The sequence below is a fragment of the Acromyrmex echinatior genome, chromosome 1, assembly GCF_024713525.1.
Source record: "Acromyrmex echinatior isolate Ae372 chromosome 1, ASM2471352v2, whole genome shotgun sequence".
Classification (NCBI taxonomy): Eukaryota; Metazoa; Arthropoda; class Insecta; order Hymenoptera; family Formicidae; genus Acromyrmex; species Acromyrmex echinatior.
Window position 1 is genome coordinate 18,596,528 of NC_141852.1, and position 21,338 is coordinate 18,617,865.

At 36.6% G+C, this 21,338-nt stretch overlaps 2 protein-coding genes across 6 annotated transcripts in view; both read right to left on the reverse strand.

The window, feature by feature from the left end:
• The window catches only part of sli (slit guidance ligand), a 354,258-nt gene that overhangs the window by 278,132 nt on the left and 54,788 nt on the right, over positions 1-21,338 (reverse strand). The gene's annotated exons all lie outside the window — the stretch shown is intronic.
• On the reverse strand, positions 4,957-19,923 carry LOC147911029 (uncharacterized). The gene is made up of 2 exons (XM_087404882.1): positions 16,097-19,923; positions 4,957-15,892 (listed from the first exon to the last, which is right to left on the reverse strand). The coding sequence occupies exons 1-2, from the start codon at positions 16,509-16,511 to the stop codon at positions 15,813-15,815; spliced, it is 495 nt and encodes a 164-aa protein (XP_087261008.1). The 5' UTR covers positions 16,512-19,923; the 3' UTR covers positions 4,957-15,812.

Below are 21,338 nucleotides of genomic sequence, written 5' to 3' on the forward strand. Positions count from 1 at the left end.
TTACGAGTTATTTATCTGTGGCGATAAAATTCGAAGAACGTTACGTAAGTAAAGAAATGTTTTATAAATGATAAACGGTAAGAACGAAATATGTATATATATAATAAAAATTTTGAATAAAATTTAAATACAATTGTGTATGCATATTCTAATTTAATCTCTTGACAATTATATTCTTTGAATACTGTTAATGTTAACATTACCATAAGACTTTTATTTTATCTCATAATACCTTAAAAAATATTTACTACGTCTTTTAAATATCTAGCTAAAAATTTTAAACTTCAGTTTAAAATTTAATGAGACCGATATCATCGTGGCTTCGATATGCAACGGGTAAACGTAATATCTCACAAAGCGAGCAAATATAATATAAAACTCCAAGATTTCTCTCTCTCTCTCATTCTAAAGTTTTGTAATATAGCCACTTTGAAGAATGGTACAGGCAGAAAAGTAATGATTGAGGCGACAAAAAGAGGTAGTCTACATCGAGAAAGTCAAGATTCAATTGCTGCATTTACGACGTGAGGTAAACCGCTTTGGTTTGCTTCATAGAATCGAGTTCGCAGAATCAAGTACAATATTATATATCTTCAGACAAAGAAATTGAACGTTAGATGATCGTAAATAATAAAAGAAAGACATTTAATGTTTAAACAAAGAATTGTTATATACGTGTAATTTTTTTAAATTATAAGTAGATCTATAAGTAATTCTATAATTACTATTAAATATGTAATTTAATCTTTTTTAAATTAAAAAATATAATAAATTGTATAATCTGAGTAAATAATATAATTCACGTATGAATTAATGAAATAAAAATTAAAATAGAAAATTAAGTATCAGGAAACTTTTGTTATCATTTCCTATTTAAATTTTTAGATGAACTGATATGTAACTGATGTTACAATTTTATATGGAAATTTTAATAAAAAATTTTACAAAGTGCTCGTGATTTAATAAACATTTTGCCATAGTTTTCTTTATCTCTGTATCTCTTTGTTTTTTTCTGAAAATAAAAAACTTCTGCAATATAATATACATTCAGTTAACGTTGGTTCAACACAAATTTTCCATATTATATATCAGGACGTATACAGGAAGTCATAAATGTAAACAATTACAAGAGGAACATAAAAAGTTCCATCAGAAATATTTCATATGAAGTTTGAAGAGCTAAGCTCGTTTTTACATTTCATTCTATGACAGGAACGACAGCTCCATCGTTTGAGATCCTCGAAAAGGCTACTGCCCTCGGGGCAATTCCAGCCAGCTATTGTGGTAGCCAGAGCCTTAAACCGACCCTGACTTTAACGAAGACAGTTTCCCACGTTTTTATCCCTTCCTCGAAGCCGGGAGTTTGCCACCCTGTTTCAAGTCGCGCTGCTGATTCGTGATTCGCGAGTTTGTGCCTTTCGCGGTAATCACGGTTGAAACGATTTATCTACAGCCATGGTATGCGGTTCCTCTCTCTCTCTCTCTCTCTCTCTCTCTCTTTCTCTCTCTCTCTCTCTCTCTCCCGGCTTGGTATGATTTTAACGATGAGCGTTCTTGGTGGATCCGCAGCATTCCGGTCGTATTCTCGGTCGGTGGTGGTTCACGATCGCGGCGGAGGCGCATTAATAATTTATGTCGTCCGACGATAGGACGCTCCCGGCGCTCTCGACACGATCGCAGCACAGAAATCGTGAGCGCCGATACGATCGCTTCCTGTCGCGGAAATGTGAAAGAAGCCCGACGACGGCTGGGTCTCACGCGGCGTTCTTTCCTTCCACGAAATCGAAGGAGGCTAATAAGGAATTAAGGACACGTGCAGCCGCTACCTATAAGAAGCGGTGGGATCACTTTCCACATGGTCGACCGAACAAAACTCGTGGCGACCATGTAACGCGATGACGCGCGGAAATTCCTTCCACCTCCGAGATTTTTCCCCGAGAACTTCCGGCGAGTGACTTTGGCTTACTTTGGTGGCACCGACGGTTTCGCTTCCGGCTTCACCGCTGTATAGGATCTGACAAATCCGACGGCTCGGCACGCGGACGGAATTAATAGAATCGACGTTGCGAGAATACGTCCAATCCTGGGGTATTACGTCTCGACATTGGCAGTTACATTTTATCTCGCCCCAGCATTTCTGGTAACGGGACGTTGCCTCCGTGCAGAATCTCTGTGATATTACGATTGGATAGAAATTGAATCTTGTTACAAAATATTATTTTTGCAAACAAAAAAAAAACGCATATCGAAAGAAAAATATTTGCTAAAATTAATATTTCATGTGTATAGCCATTCTATTTTATCATAGAAATATATTTTGATGTAGGGGGGGTATAAAAAAAGATATAGAAAAGCTAACATTAGATCTTATGGCCTTAATGTATCCGCTTAATGGTATTATAATTGCCAACCATTGATCCATAAGATTTTACGAAATTTGATATGTGAAAGAGCTAATAAGCGCAATGAATATGATGCGTTAAAGCCGCAACATAAAAAAAGCAACACTCTACCTTTTTACGACCATCGATAGAAACCAGAGAAGATATATATAATGCGATCCTGTCGGCTTAAATAAGCCGCGTGATTAGGAAATGTGGTTGCCGGCTGAATAACGCCCGTTTTTCGTAGCTACCGCTGAATCATCAGTATCATCATTTATTACACTCGTTCAATCTGTAATTGGGACCTAAAATTAATTCTGTCTGACAAATTGTTTGGCTGTAATTTTCTAAAAGTCACGCTACGATGTAATCAAATCAAACTTTCTCAGCCTGTATGTTAAAAGTCTGACGTAACTTTCATAAAATTCAATATCGCTACTTGTTACGTAGGATAATGAGAATAACGGATATTATCTAATATTTAAGTTTTAAATTTTACTTTCCAATCTTATGTACTTACAAAATATTTAATAACGATACAAAGCATCTAAAGAATTATCCCGGCACTTTTCATGGAAAATTAACAAGCAACATATCAGAAAGATACACTTTTACGGATTTTCTGAATGCACAAAACGGTTGTTCTATCCAGCTACCATTTTAATCGTAAAGCAAGCTAGGGTGATGGACGTTTCAGACACGGGCATATGTTTCTCTTCCGATGCTATCGTTTGTCACTGCCGGCTTTAACTGATAGTAGCATCTGGTAAAGTCTGTCATTGCAGGTTTTGACAGACGTTACAATCGGTTGAAATCGCGCACACGAGTTTCTGCCGACAATTCGCGTTCATCGTCGTTTTCATATCTCTATCGAATTGATCAAACCATTATATCTCGCTTGTTAAAACGTGAGGATTTCATGGCCTTTTCTGCAAAGCATCCGATATGCAACAATAAAATTATGAATTTGTCTTTTATTGAAAAACATAGTATTTATAATGGACCATTTTCAATAAGGTTTATTATATGGTTTCTTAGAAAACAAATTCCAGAAGAGAAAAAGAAAAGATTTTTATATTTAGTTATAATTTTATTTAAATATACATCTCTATAAAGATATAATCAAAGAATATTATATATATATCATATATAATAATAATATTTTATGATTGAATCTGTGTACTCAGATTATACGTTTCCAGATTATTGAACCATGAAGACACCTCTAAAGCGGTCAGATATTTGTTTAAACCTGATTTATTCAAGCGTAGCTTTCCTTCCTTTAATGTGCATAATATATGTAATCATCGCGAATGTTTCTGATTATTTATGATTTATTCCAAATGTGAATGGTAAAAAAATTATAATATATTAGATATCTTATATTTATTTTTAAAAAAATTAAATATTTCTATTTTTACTTTTACAGAAAAACATACTTGAAGAAATTCAACTCGATTGATTCTTGCATAATTTCTTTTTCAAAAATCACTATTGTCATACTATATACGATACTATTAAATTCATTATGTCAAATTATGCTCAATTTGAGTTATTTTTAATCATTTCTACAATTTGCTATTGTAGATATTAAAAACGTTGATTTAACTGAAACAATTTAACTCAAGAAATTGTATTAAAGACTCAATTATAATTTATTACTTACTAAATATGTTAATAAGATCGTTGACTTTGAAACTAATCAGAAACGGATTGATTTACATTTTGACATGGAAGTTAAAAATAGCACAATGTTATTTAACTCAAGAAAGGATTTATCCTCCTTTGATTATATCTAATGAAGTACGGTTCAATTTTTACGCTATTATTTTCTTTCTATCTGCATACGACATTACGAAAATGAACGTGTGGAGTTGTTATCGTTCCCTCTCATTGTCAGCTCAGAGATCAGCCCAATATTTATAAATCGCGCCGATGTTCATCGACATGTGGCTAATCGATCCACAAAATGTGTAATCGCGTTTGGTTTCAACGCACGGTCGAGAGGACGGCGCCATACGCACTATCCGCGAACAGAATTTTGCACGTGAATTCTCGGATGAACGAACGCAAGGGGAGTAGCGAACTGCGGTGCGGAGGTGATGGTGTGGTATGGGACACGCGTTTTACTTTTTGAAATCCACGTAGACAACGGGAACGACGAGCGCGATTGTAATTAACGTCATCGATCCGAACGTTCGATCTGCTCTCGCGCTCTAGCAGCCCTCTTCATCCGCCTTCGTCAACCCTTTCGCCCGTCAACCGCCCATATCCACCCTTCCTTCCCTCTTTACCCGCACCTTTCGTCGGTCGCACCCTGTCGACGTTGTACCCTTTCTATCCGCGTATAATTAGTGTCCTCTGTACGCGCGATGTTTCCCTGCCGTTCCCGCGGCGTTAATAACGGCGCGCTGGCTCGATCGCGTTTGCGGCTTCCCTTATCCGTTTGAAAACGGATTCAATTATGATCGTATGGCCTGGAGGCGTATGAGACAAAAGGGCAAGTATCGCTCTGTTTTACAAGCTGTACTTTATTGCTCGTATTCTTCTCGTGTACCCTTTTCGTAGTTGATTCTTTTTTTTCAGAGTTTCCGGATGGTCAACGCGCGTCAAGAAGTGCGGGTGAACTCGATAAGATAATGTAGACACAATTGTATATCCATTACATATTGCTTCATTCGCTTAAAATATGACACACGATATTCTTTGAATTACTACGTTTCAAATGTACTTCTATTATGCTTTTCTAATTAAATGTAAGATACCCCTGATGTAATCATTAAAATATAAATTTCTTATATTCCGCAAGAAATGTTAAACATAGTAGAAAGAAAATAGTTTAAATTTCCAGATCGCTAAAAGTTCGAGTCAAGAATATCAAGACTCGATGAACTTCGTGCGGATCGGTTACGACAAAAGTTTTAACGAGAAAGAAATGATGTGCAATTTTAATCGCTGCACTCGTTTTTGAAGTTTTTACACGTATACCGAAGGGAGTTATTTCCAAAACTGCAACTGCTGTTAAAATGCAGATAAATGCAGATATAAAAACTAAAAAATATGGAATCGATGTATGTAGTATTTTTTTATCGACACAGTTCAACATTTATTTCAGCATGTCAGTATTATAAAACTGTGAATTACTGAAAATTCAAATTTTCTTAAAGTTCTTTTATCTGTCATAATTACATCTATTGATTTTCATAATACAAAACGTTTAATGCCATGTAATAAATAAAAACAACTTTTGTATTTTTTCATCTTTATCTAAATTTAATTAATTAATTAATTTTTTTATAATGTTTGATGTTTTAAATTTATGAACAACACGAGTTTTACAATTCGATTTTCTATTCTAAAAATGTGCACTAAAGAGATAGAGACGAAAACAATAGAAAGCAACTAGACGTTGCGTTCGTACACGTCTATATTTCTTGCTAATATATCAGTAGCGAAATAACCGATTATTTGAAGGGCCGTGTAAGCTGCTAGTCGTGACGTGAATTTATTTGCTCGATTTGGAAGCCACCCAGGGGCGCCTTGCCGCTGACGGTTCTGACTGATAACGGCCACTTTGCGCCACTCCCGAACCTCCTATTTTAATACCGGCCTACCCTTCGCGAATTGCTTAATATTCCGCCGGTGCAAAAGCGGGGACTGAATTTGGCCGAGGGCAGCTGTGCCCGAATTCTACTTCTTCCGCTCGACTTTCGATGAACCATCGAGCCGCTGTGCAAACATACATTCAACGAACCAGGACCTTAGTGTCCTGGCGCATGTTCTCCTTTAAATCGCTAGTTAGATTGACCTGATCGATCTGTCGTTACGTTTTTACCGTCATGAAACCGGAATTCGCAATAGAGGGACTAACCCTCCGCTTCATTGCTCAGCAATTTGTATCCGAATTGGATGCTTTAGAATTCGGTGTACTGTGTACGAATGCCGAACGATATTTTCTCTGATGCAATGAATGATGAATGATAGTGACGTATTATCAATTGCTACGTAGCAAACGTTTGATGGATTAATGCAGATTTAATCTATTGATTCAAATGCCGCGACATTTATTTATGCACTTTCATTATTTGATTTATATAGATTATAAAAACTAATTAATTAATTAAAGTTTCGTATAAATTTTAATCACGTTATACATAGTTGCAACAACAAGCTGCACGTATAATTTTAATTACTTATTCAGAACATATTCATTTTCTAATATTTAGTCGCAAATAAAAGACAGGCACTACTCAAATGTCAACATGTACAGCATTGTGTATGTAAGTATACTACAATAGTTAATATCGTGCATATTGCGAAAAAAAGATTAGTTTGCCAGAGTCGCGCTTGTATGCTCGCATAGTGCCGCGAGGCAGGTGTTAATTGGCCTCGACTACCTATAGTGGAAAACGTACGAACGGAAAAACCGGATGGAAAATCGTAGTGTGTTAGTCGGAGGCTGGCGTGTCACATGATATGTGGAGACTTTCATGACTTCTACGAGGAAAATAGAGAGAAAGAAAGAAAGAGAGAAAAAGAGAGAAAGAAAGAGAGAGAGAGAGAGAGAGAGAGAGAGAGAGAGAGAGAGAGAGAAGTGTTGGCCAGCGAGGCGAGGTGTGGTTTCGCATGATAAAGTAAAAAAATCGATTTCGTGTATATGTATACTGGCAAAATGAGCCTTTCCTGCCAAGGTAGTTACGTATATCTGAACTTAGAGGGTTTACCTCGTAAAGTTCGATCGCCTGTTCTCGCCTTCGAGTTCTTATAGAGGGAAGCAGGGAGCAAAGATGATAATATCGACCCATACGTAATAATACGGCCTCCCTCGCGAGGGTCTCAGCATGAGACAGGATTTTAGCGACGTGTGTTTAAATTTTATTCATTCGCCTAATCCAGGGACGTTAATGAAGCAAAGCTGATGAAGGGAGAGGCGTGATTTATTGAACGCATTTTTAAAGAATAAATAAACAATATTTAATTGTATTTAGAAATCGATACACTAACATATTTTTTGTAATTACGATATTGATTTATAATAAAAAGTTTATGAGTCAGTTCATAATTATTTATGCATTTTTAAATTTGTTATCTTAAAAACTTAATTTTTTTGTATATCAAAAGAAATAGTATATAAAGTACATACGTCTATTATGGTTATGTAACAATTTTTATTAGCGTGTTATACTATACGTTCTTATTATATCACGTTTATTAAATTATAACGTTCACGTCTTTATCGCATGTCGATATTTCAAATAATTCATGTGTGCGACATTAACTAGAAAGTGGAGGAAAGGTATATGGTTGAGTTTTTATGTGATCCAGAAACTACGTCCCGGGAGACCGATTTTACGTTCCTACGGAATAAAGCGTATAACGTCAGGTGCAGTAGCTTTCGCCGATATTTACGTATCGCCGTCTTCTGGGACATAAAATTTTCCATCTCTTCATGAAGTATTTTTCAGTTATGTATTCCTACGCATCTTTCCCGAGAACGAAAACGAAATGCTGCGGAAACTGTATCGCAAAACTTTTGCTCCAGGACGCGTACGTGTCGCTATTATGGCATCAAGTAGTACAACAAGTTTACGTACATTCGTGCACACTGTTCATTTCGCAACGTGTGACACCGGCCTTACGACCCGCTGACACGAAATACGTGCGCAATTTTGTGGTCGCGACGAAAAGATGACGACGAGACCGACGACGACGACGACGACGACAACGACGACGACGAGACCGACGACGACGACGACGACGACGACGACGACGACGACGACGACGACGACGACGACGATTGCAGCATATCGATCTCATGAATCTCGTGTTCTCTCACCGAGATTTGATCGCGTACTTTATCAAATGTACGCCTTCGCGATAATCATCTAGAACGCGTTTATAATTCGCCCCGAATATTTATGCTCCTCGCAGCGGCTAATTGTGATTCACTGGCTTACGTCACGAAGATATGTCACAAAGAATTAAGTCTTAAAGGTAATTCACCAAATGATCCAGTTTGATAACAAGTGCGCAAGGGGCTTTTAAAACACGTCATGCTTTCTTTATATTTAAATATCTCACAGCTTATAGACGCAAAAATGATATCTAGACAGATATGTAAATTTTTCTATGCTTTAAACAATATTCTTGCAGAAAGTGAGATACAAGATTTAAACATAATTTCAATTGTAGCGAATTAACAAATACTATTATATTTGTTAGTTTGCTACAACTGAGATTATGTTTAAATCTTGTACCTTACTTTCTGCAAGAATGTTTTTTAAAGCATAGCAAAATTTACATATCTATATCATTTTGGCATCTATAAGCTATGTGAGATATTTAAATATAAAAAAGCATGACAATAGTAACAATGAATGATAAATGATTTCATAAAATGCATCGTGCTAATATGGGGTGATGAATGCAAGATTTGATGCATGAAGGCGTCTTTGATGTCGCGCCATTAGTTACACTTTATTCCGCGATAGAATATCCTTGATCACTACCTCATCAACGAATGCCCCTTTTTCCAAGTTGGAATCTGGTCGTGATTGCGTTTCGATGTAACGAGACCAAATAGCTGAGGATAATGGACTTCTTGAACAAGATCCGATAAAATATTGAGAATATGTGGCATCAAATTTCGAGTATCATTGGGAGATGATATGCTCATTTGACGTAAGATAAGGAATCTAAAGATAATACTGTCGCTAAATCAACGATGTATTACGCTCAGTAATTACATTTTCAGACCTATTAGTGAAGTTTATTAGTTTTCCATGATTAACATTAACATAAATAGCAATGTAATCAGCTCACTGCCATACTACAAGGAATTTGCGAACTGAAATCATAAATCAAATTAAAACGAATGAAATTAGATTTCAACTTTTTGGAATTATTCATTAATTTTTAATTTTGTAATATAATTAAAATTGGTCTACTACGTTTGAGATTTATTATTTTTATTTTCATTTATAATTGCTGAATTTAATTTTAATACGGCATGATTTAAACATTTTGTCCGACAACGTGTTATGATCCTGCATTTTATATAATGTGTGGTTAATAATTTGTTATCAAAACATTGTGTATCAAAAATGTTCTGTCACCATATTTTCTAAAATATCTTATTAAGTCACGTGAAATAAATAAAGTGTCATAAAATAGCAATGTAAATATATAATAAGTAACGAAAAAGTCTTATCGATTTGAGCTAGATCTTAATGTTTAAATAATATTTCGGTGTGAACTTATACGTATCCAGTTCTACAATTGTGCGCTAAAATCACTTTTTAAACGCAATCTTAAATCGAACTGAGATAGTAATATCGCAAACTATTAAATTGCTTGATATTTAATTTATGATATTACCTCAGTTCGGTTTAAGATTGCGTTAAAAAACAGAAAATTATTATTTCGGCGCGTAGTTGTATTATAAAACTAAATGTATATAAGTTCACACACCGAAATATTATTTAGGTATTAAGATCCAGCTCAAATCGATAAGACCTTTTCGTCACTTAATGTATATTTTTATCAAATTATTGTTGTAACATGACCTGCTGAGAAATTCGTATGTTGAGAAATATTTCCGGAAAAAGGAGAAATCCTCTGTAAAGGAAGAGAGATCGCCTGCTGATTCAGGTCGAAGAATATGATGAGTTGGTTTATCACAGGATTCGAGGAATCCGATTAGCGATAAAAACCTAATTTTGAGCGTCCCACTCGAGGGATGACCCGGCTCGAGTGACAACGTTGGGAGAAGCTGGTAGATGTTGTTGCACCAGGCGTATGGTGGAACGTGTGTCAGTTCAGGCATCAACGGGAACGGCGACGGCGACGACGACGTCGACGACCACGTGTTGTCCGTACTAGTGTTTGGTAACCGAACGTCACTCCGAATGATGGATGACACGCTAATCGTTCGTATTTACGCACCGCATGTGCCCGCAACCTTCTTATTTTCTCGTCCATTTTAAGGTCGCGGTTGGCTCGTAAACAGATGCCGAGGTGAATTTTGCTGCTACCGACATAGATTACGTAAATCGTCGATTTTTCATGCTTACGGAGATAAACTAAATAAAACTCAATAATATTTATTAATAAAAAAAAATTTATATTTAATATATTCTAAGAGTATGTTTAGAGATTATTTGAAATTATTTATCGTATATCTGTATCATAAATATACATTAAGTAGACACGTCGATATAGATTAAATTAATTAAATGCTAAATTATTACAAATAGGACGTGCATTTCTGAATCCGACAAGTTATTCCTTGTATACATATTAAAAGCTTCTGTGCCTATTTGTGCTCGTGGTGATCCATCACGAGATTGCGTTGGCAGGATGCGTATGTTACTGATTAGAGCGTACGTGTTGCTTGGCATGCGCATCGTGCGTGTCCAACGAGTTCGATGATCGAGAAAGGTATACGCGATCATGGGAATTGACGTGAATCGGGTTATACAGGGCGTATCGTATACATATATATATTACATTCTTGTTTCAGGATATTTCCAAACTATTGAATTGATTATGATCTTTTTTTTATCATAATTATTTCATGTCTGGCTGAATTTGTTTACAACAATTATAATGATTAACTTGAAATGTGGATAGAATATATTTTTTTGAAATATTATAACGATTGATAATTTAACCTAATAATTATTCAATTTTTATTTTCCTTTATCATGATAAGTATTTTTCTATTTAATCGATTTTATGAAAAAAAAAACAACAAAACCATAATTCAACTGCATCTTTTTATTTAATTTTTTGTCGCGCAATCGCAATATATATAAAAATATCAATATGCAATAAATATAAAATAAATACAACTACGTAAGTTAAGCAAGATGCATGAAATATCTACTGCTCTCGACACACAGAAACTCGCAATATGCAATTTTCGTGAATATTGCATATAGATCATATAAGAAAATAGAAATTTTTCATATACAATTGCCATGATTGACTCTTGAAATTCTATTCAATAAGTAGTAGCCACAAATAAACAGAATTTTAATGGACTTGAAAAGAGTCTCGCATCGGGATAATCATACAAATGCACATACATATTCTCAAAGAGATGTTGTGCAATATGATATTCCGGATGATATTCGTGGCGCTGTTAAATGGCAATAAGTTTACTTTAGCCGAGCAACTACACGAGCGCTCATCCAAATCAGCCACGCTTGATCGAGCGTTTGCATTATTGCTTGCTCGCTCGATTATTCTCCTCGTAGGATTATTAACGAATTGCGAAACGCGACGCTTCCATTCGCCTGCTTGAGAGAACCGCAGAGACGGGCCTAGGATTATGGGGGCCCACACTTTGGGAACCTAATCTACGCGTGAGCAGCGATGCATGTCGCCAGGGTTATATACGCACGGTTATATACGTGTGTTCGATGGTTTGATCGATCGGCCTATCGTTCCGTATTTATTTATATTCCATCGAGTGCTCGCACCTGGTACCATTAGCTCTTTCTCGTTCCACTGCGTACGCACGAGGGGAGGAAAAAAATATGAAATCCCCACGCCTACTCTATCCACGCGCGTGTGGTACTCTATCAATTTTTTTTTTTTTTCGTGGCATCGCCGAAATCTTTACCAAAACCGATCGACTGTCATATTCCCGCCAGACGAAAAAATGAGGCGGCAGACGTGCCCGGCTTGTTAACGCCAACCCTTCACACATGGGAAAACTTTTGAATCAAAAAGTTTTGATGTGACATAATAGATCTTACGTCACATGACTTGTGAAAGCAGTTCGATATAATTTATGTTATATAAATTGTCAATAAAAAATCATTTAATTTAATATAATAATTAATTGTGTAATTATAATAATTAATATCTTCTTATAAATTAAATTAAATTTTATTTTATTTTATTAATGCCACTTATTATTACTAATCATTCCTTAGCTTTGATGATATACTTTTATTAAAGATTACTATACAAGAAAAGTCTACTGTACATTGTAGATGCATAAATATTGGTATTCGTGAGCGTGAGGCATAAATGCAAAAAAATTCATGGGAACAAAAAATACAGTATAAGTTAGAAATTCATTCTTACTACTATATTATCAATAATATATTCCAAGTATGATTGACGTTAACCTTAATCCTACTCTGTAACCTGAATCACGCGAGCCGTAAAGTATTGTTCTCTGTATATGTCGCGAGACCTAAAATGATAAAACAAATTTATGGTACAATGTAGCGTGTACGAGAGCTCATTAATATCTTAGATAAATCTGAATTCATCGAAGGAGGCAAATAGCTCGCGCGACTACATAAGACGTAGTTAATTAAAAGTTTTGTTGTCTCTCAATGCTCAAAGAATCAACATCTTTTAACTAACGGATTTTAAGCTGGCACGGCGGTCAGCAATCGGTATGCTCTGTCTGCAGATCCAAAATCTGCTTTCTGCACGTTAGCTACCTCCGGAAACAGCTTCGGGAGTTTTAATGAAGTATCCTGGCAAAAGCAGCGAGAATCGATCTGCAAACCGTAAAGTCGTTTCTTTGAACAGTCTTCCGGATACACAGGCGAAACGAGAACGGACGCGGAGAACGGTGCTCAGGATGGGCAAAGGGAGATCGAGGAGAGAAAGAGAGAGAGTAAACTCGCCGTAACAATTAATTTACTTCGCTTACGCTCGGGTAATTGAAAAATTGTCGATAGCCCGAAGAAAGTCGGGACCGATACGCGCGCCCGCCGAGGGCCGTCAAGGTGGAAGGAGGTATCGTGAAAGGGGAAGAGAGCACGAGAGGAGGATGAGGGGCGGATACGACAAGCGATATAAGAAGCGAGAAAACGGAGTTAATTAAACCGGCAGCGAAGGGACGGAACTCGAGACGGCGCGGGGCGGAAATTAAAAATGTAAATCTGCGTGATTGGAAACCACAGAGCCGTCATGGCGGGCCGCCACAGCGGACCCACCCTCGCGCCGTGCCATCACCATTGCTACCGTCGATGGACTTCCTGCCGATTTACGATTTTTATTATAATCGTTTCAATCGAAACCTCCACCCTCGCATCGATGCGAACGCGACTCGACTACCGAGAGATTTCTCTCTTCTACGTTTCTTATTACCCGAGGCTGAGATTACTGTAAGCGCTAGGTCGATTCATAGCGAGAATCGGGGGTTTACTACCGTTCTCGAGATATCGTTTAAGAAATCAGGATAAGTGGATTTTCAATACTTTGAGTGTTAAATGATAAAACGATAGGTATTATTATTTCGCGATTCGTGAATCTGTACTGCTGAAATAACAAGACAAAAGCGACGTTTGAATGCTTTGAAGAAATCGGATTATGACAAATGCAATAATCAATAATAATCTTAATAATTTCGCTGTATAGGAAGGACTTTTAAACATTTGTAAAAATTATTTCTGATTGATGTTTCTCTCCTTTTTGTTTTCTTTGTAAAAGTAATATAATAAACATAGCGCAAGAAGAATATACAATAGTTCCTTGTCATTTCTCTTCACGCTTAATGGAGGATAAATATCCGGTAAGTGATACATTAAAGCAACGCTTTAAGCGCTACGTGGCAGGAGAACTCGGTTTAGATCATGTTGCTGAACTCCAATTTCATAAAATGGGGTAAGTCACTTTACACGCCGCCTGCATTATTTAGCACGTATAACGGCATTACGTAATCGCACAACGGAACATGCCTTGCGCTCCGTCGCGCTCTTACACGCCTCGGAACACCGGCATGTTACGACACAATTTATTTACTATCCGCGATCTATCTTTCGCTTGCGCGTGAAACAATCTATTAATTACGTCGCAGATCAAATCTGCATTAGCCGCAAATATCTTTTAATCCTCTCTCGTATCGCCACCGTTTCGAATATGCAAGAAGCAGACTCGCTCATGCGATCGAGTATTAATCGGATCGAATGCAATCGAATAGGATCGCCGGTATCGGATTCATGGTGGTCGGCTAGTCTTACAGCTTTGAGAGTCGTAGCTTCATCAATTTCCAACACTAATTCGATACCTCGACATAGCCACGCCGGAATTTCCTGTCACATCACGTCACTCTAACCGTCCTCTTATCCTCGCTTGAATGCGATTTAGAGATTCCTGATAACGAGATCCAAGCTGTTTATACATCGTCCAGCGCACACGCACGTCAGCTTTCGCAATAGCCAAGCATGCGTTTCATATAAATCTGCACGGTCATTAGGAGGTATGCACCATCGGTGGTTGTACCACAATCCATCGTAAACCACTTTTACTCACATTGCAGCGTCACTACTAATACATTTTATCGATTACAATATCAGCATACTAGGACTTCTACCGGAAATTATTACACCGCAACAAACAATTCAATTGCAGTGTTATTAATTCTAATTACAATGTCAATGCGTAAAATTGAATATTAAAAGTTATTACATATTTTTAATTTACTTTTAAGAAAAACTGCTATCAAATTACTGAGTGCCAGAGTTCCGATATGTCAATTTTATACTTTGTATACTATTTTATGTACAATAATTAAAATCATTTTCATATACGAATAATATTAAAGAATTTTATGAAGAAATTATATATGTAAATTAATCGTTGTGTTATTTGATTTCCATGATTGAGAATTCATTTCAGAATTGGACAGAAAGAGAAATAACAAATTTCGGTACAAACGAAAATTGGTACAATCACCGGGGAGCCGCTTCGAAACTTATTCTGCGAGAGAGATGAAAATCTTCATATACATATTCAGAGAAGTTAGGTTCTTAAACAGGAAGCGATTAAAGTTAACCAATCATGCTGCCTGTAAAACCTGCGTACTCAGGCACACCGCTGGGAGTAATCGAGACATGGTAATACACTTTTTATGTCAAGTAAACATCTTTCCCGCTACTCGCAATATCGTATGCTCACTTTTTAACTTAACGTGATTGGTTAAACTCCTCGTGGGCACGTTGCTTGAAATTTTTATATCTCGTTCACAATCTCGTAACGCGTGTCCTATCGCGAAAATTATTCATACATCAGTCTTGCTCGCGAACTTGAATATTATCAACGTCACGGTGGTTATCGTTATTAACATAAAGACTTTTGGAGTATTATAATATTCCGATAAGAAAAAAAGAGTCTAACAAATTTAGAAAATTAATCTGGAACTTTTAAATATATAATATACTTAACCAACGAAACAGACTTCTTCACCATTCTAATAACAAGAAATGCTCTCCACTTCCAGAGTATATTTTAATATAGAAACTTATGCAACAATCCATGTAATACATTTGTAATGCAGATAAATGAATTTGCATAAGGCAACTTTGAGATGGGTGTAGGAAATCTCATTCTGTCACCCAGGAGGTACTTTAAAATATGCATACATATGCATGCATGTAACGATATGAGTAACTCTGTCTATTGATCGTAGCTGTAACGAGCTACGATCCTCATTCCATTAGAATCGAGAATAACGAACGTCGGTCTCTCATCGGTTTCTGAAAATAGAAAAAAATGGAAAATGGAGTTATAAGTATGTAGTAGTCGTACGTAGTAGTTCGATTGTACGGAAACGGAAACGCAAGGGGGAATCATCGTAGGTCAAACGAACCTGCTTGGCTTCGGTCGAAATAACTCGTAATCGAAATGAAATTTCGGTCGATCAATAAGAGCACAATCGAAAGTAAATCGGCCGGGCTTACCCTCGGAGGCTGAGAAAAACGAGCAAACGACGATGACGGGAGCGCGCACCATCCCGGGCCATCGACTACAGAAGTCCTTTACGAAATCTCCGGCGAATAACCAGCCGTCTGTCGCGAAAGGTCCCTTTATGAGATCCGGTAACGTACACAACGACATTCGCGCGACGCCCTTCGATACAACTCTCTCCTGTCCCCCTCGGAAGGGCCTAACGCAGCAAGACGATTCCCGAGTGCGGCCATGCGTTTTTCGCTTTATACGTTGAAGTGTATGGCGGAAGGAGTACGGCAAAGTCGAGGGATGGGAGGCATGTAGACGCCACGGTACGTCAGAATCCACGGCTAGCGATGGAGCCGATATCCTTGCGCGAGGCATCGACTCCTTCGACTGCCAATACGCCAGAAATTCCTGATACATCAAACAGCGCCGACACTCTGACGTTCGCGAAGATTAATTATACGTCAATCCCGTAAGTTCACCCTCTGATAATAGATGTACGTTCCTCACTTTTGCGAAAGTGGGTTACGGTTACATCACTGTACCTAAAAGAAAGACATTTCGGCTTATCCCATTAATCTTATTATAGGATGATTGTAATAAGAAACGTGCTAAAGTAACATTGGATATCTTTTCAATGAATTTAACAGTAAATTAGTAATAAAGTAAAAGTGATATCATAAATGTATTAATATATAGCGATCAAATTAAGTACGATATAAGCATACAATGAAGTAAGAAAGCATCTCGTACGTGCTTATGTGAAGTATATTTATAAAGGTGAAATATAAAAAAGAATGGAACGTTACGAATATGATACAATCTTCTCTCTCATTCTCTTATATTCTCATTCTCATTCTCTTTCTTTAACAGTTTATATACCATATTTTAACTCTATTAAGGTCTTCCAAAATCATTGTCAATGAATTCGTGGATGTTTCATGGCTGAGAGCCTCTGCGCGATTTAAGATATTCTTCGATAGCGCCCAAAGTGTATAATTCTCACGAGAGCTCGCAAACAAAAATATTATCCTTGGCATTCCCGCTCATAGCTGAAGTGTGCCTCGAAGGCGTCGTAAATCCCGATAAGAGCCTATAACCGGCCTCCATACACTTCCCTATACTCCCGATGTTTGCCCTTCTATTCTCGGTTATCAAAAGGAATACACCGTGTCGTTCGAAAACTGCGGCTGGATATCGGTCTCGGGCTACCGTCGTTTGCACGGCATTAGAACCGTTCGCGGATATGCAAGTGGACTGCATGTGAGCTCGTTGCGGGCGAATCGAGCGGAGAGTTGAGTGCAAGCGTTAATTCCGCTCGCATAAATTTCGGGATTAAGAGCATACGTTATACTTAGGGAAATGCGAGTTTCGTGCTTTTCGCTTCTCTTCGACTTCCTTAGCCACTCCTTGCCTCTTTTTTCCCTCTCATTCCTTCTGCGCCTACTCGACCTTCTTTTTCTCGCACTCTTCGCACCGCCATAGCCGTTTTACCTTTTTTCTACCAGTTTCTTACTTAGTTTCTTGCGATATTCACTATTACGAAGTAGAAAGTATTATCTAGGAAAAATTAACTCTTTTGCTGTCAAGTGATACCGATTTGATCGTTATAACGTGAATATTCCACAATCACTTTAATCAATTTTCGAAATATTGTTAGATACGTATATGTATACAATTTTCCATTCTTACACTGAAAAAAATTTCTGGTTGAAAATTGATGAAAATTTTAATCATATCAATCAGAATTCTAGTTATCTCCACTCATCGAGAAAAAAATGTACCTATTAAATTTTAATAAATATTTATTTGAATAATGTTAATTATATATTTACTTACGATAAATAAATATTTAATCAATATAAAAAAATTATTGTTAAATCAAACAAATGGTTTCTGTACTAAATAAATATACTTTTATACCCAGTAAATATTTTGTTGTTACTATTCAGACAAATAATTTATTAAAATATTTTTTTCAGTGTAGAATTATAACAGATTCAAGAGAAAATCATCATTTTCAATCAAAATTTCAATTAATGCCATCAAACTCTTTTTGCAATTGAGGTCATTTTTAAATGGCTGTTTAAAGATTGATTACAAAAATTATTTAAAACCTAGAAATATATTGTAAAAGATCATTATGGTATCTTGATATCTTGATCATTAATTATCTAGATAAAATATGACCAAAAATAGAATAAGCAATATATATAAAAGCATAAACAATTCTACAAAGTTAAATTGAATGACAGTTTTGGAAAGATACGAAGAGAGTAAAATATATATTCAAATGTATTCGTAGTGACTGACAGATAAGCACATACATGGAAAAGACTTTTCTGAGTGTCAGATAATAGGTATTTTTATAGTAGCAGTATATCGTATATCTGACTACGCACATGAGATTTCCAAACTTGCATTACATACATCACTTTTAGTATTATACGATTGAGGTTTAAACATTTCAAGCACAGTATATTCAACACTAATAAAGATAAAAAATCGTAATTCTCGAAAAATATATTACAAATAGAAGTTGTTAATCATATAGATAACTCCGTTGTCACCTGTTTCGATTAAGTTGATTTATTGGCATTTTTCATTTAATCAGATTTTCGATACGCTTGATGTTGTCACGCTTTGCAATTGTTGATACTATTTCATACCGATAAATCGTTGTCAGGACAACGATTTATGAATATCTCATATGAATCATCAGGCTAAACCGAAGGTCAATATTCCATATAATTCAGATTTCGAAGAGTTTCGAGATATTAGCCAATCGGACGAGCCATAATTCAATTATCCGGTTTCGATATAAATAAATTGCCATTCAGTTTTCCACATGTCAGTTAACACAGATCGTCAAAATTAATCAATGTAAAGTGCTGTTTCTCTAAAAATATAAAATTTAGTATCACTATGGAATTATTTAACTGAACTCATTATAAGTTAAATTGCTATAAAATAAATTTTATCGTAAAAAGCAGATAAAAATTTCAAGCATGTTTTTACGTAACTTATGTATAACTTTACTTATGTTAATATTTGTGCGCCATCTTAGTCTACAGGTACTTTAAGCTTAATAAACGTGCTAGATGGTGATTAAGTGTTTGCTTAATGAGTTCGTTAAGTTTGTTTACTGGATAGTTTGGATAGCGGATAGTTCTGAGGTTCAAACAACAGCACTTTGTATACATACGTAAAGCCATATTCGTTCCTTTCGAGCATAAGTTTCAGCTCATCGATGGCTACTGACTGGTGCTGATGAACTGTTTCATAAAAAACTGACATGAAATTTATTAGCAAGCGCTAAACTTAAATAGTTTGCGGACAACTTACGGACAAAAATAGCGTAACAAACTTGCCTCATTTTCTAAAACTGTGCCAATGAGTTGCTATACTTAAAAATGAGTTCTTAAATGTTTGCATTTTCTGTTTTTCACTACGAGCATTGATTTAAGGCACATAAATATATATTTTATTTAGAGAACACATTAAGGTAAATGCGGATAAACGTAGAGCGCGATAATCTCTAAAGAGGATAAACAAATTTGCTATAATTATGATATCAATGCTCTTAACAATGCACGCAAGGGCACTATCCGCACCAATGTGTTTCATACTGGTTATTGGTTAACTCAATTATCGTAATGATTGCGATAATTAATCTCTGTGGCTTGCGTTCCAAATACTGCGTACAGGAACTAACGACGCATACATACAACAAGGGATATATTTAACGATAACAAAATAGTGATAAGTCAATATGATCCAGTATTGTTTCCTAATTATAAAAAAATCAGTTAAATGATATTACATTATTCATACTGTTTTAGCTTTCTCTTAATAATTTCAATAATTTCAATATTTTTAGTAAAATTATTAAGATTGCTCGGACATTTCGATCAACATATATTGCAGTTAATAAATTGAATAGCCTTCCAATTTACAATAATAAAGTTACGGAAATTTTGAGGCCATTAAAACGTTGTTTCTGAAGTTCGTCGAGACGGTCTGTTCGTTGAGACGCGATGAATTCGCTCGGAACTCGCGCACCGGTAATGGAGGGCCCTCCGTGGCGAATCGGCGGTACGATTTAACGTCTTGGGACACTTAGTTAGCGAGTCGTGGCTCTGCCTCTCGTTCCGATTACATTCGGAATAAATATCAGCGACGAGGATTAACGGCGACAGCGAATTCGATGCGACGATCCGGCACGGTACGAGTACGCCCTTAACGAAGAGTGAAGATCCTGCGGGATCGAAGGAATCGATTGGGAATCCGAAGATAGGGCGCCGTCGAGCGTAGAAGAAAAATGTCTGCCATCGGCCGCGATAATAAATCCTAACTACGCCGATAAATGTCCACGCGCCGATGTTTGATGGTGAACCAGTGATAATGGCCGACGATTCGGCGATAATCTGATCTAATCCAAGATATCGGTACTATCTGATTATTTATCACGTCGAGGAAATAAAGAAACTCTCTCTTCGCGCGCTCCCTCGCCTCGTCGTGATTGTAAATCATTATTTCAATTACGGCACAGTGCGGACGAACAATAAATATCACTTCCCTCTGCAACATAACAAATTTTCGCATCTATCGATACATGTTTATGCAACAACATTTGACTCGAGTAGCTACGCATACACCTGCGTTTAATTGCTACCATTTCTCTTGTCCTACTGTGAATTCCAAGCCGCATATTGAAAAGATTCGATCTACACGCCTTTGCCTTGTACCAATTATCGATATATCCATTGCATTTACTTGTCATAATAATAATAATATCCACTTTCGACAGTTAACTCTGAAAATTATACGTTTCTCCTGTAACAGCAAATAAGTTCCTAGTCGCCGTGAACAGGTGCGTGTGATATCTCTCTTGTTGTAGCATTTCTATCATCCACCCGGTAACCATACGGTGATTTTCATACGTTATTCTCGCATATAATCAATGGTAACATTTATGCGCAATCCGTAACATCCTCGAATCGTTCTGTGAAGATCTAGACGCGGCAATCGCAGGTCATTGCTTTCGATTTTTACGAGACGATGATCAATCGCTGATCCATCGTTGCGCGAGGAAACAGGCGTGGTCCTCGTTACTTCGTACAATCCGAACCGTGGAATTTTTTTAAAATTCACCATTATATTCGTTCGCTCGAACGAGAGTCTGCCTCGATCTCCATTATTTTCAACGACATGAAAAAGAAGTGAAATAAAAGAGAGAAGGAGCAG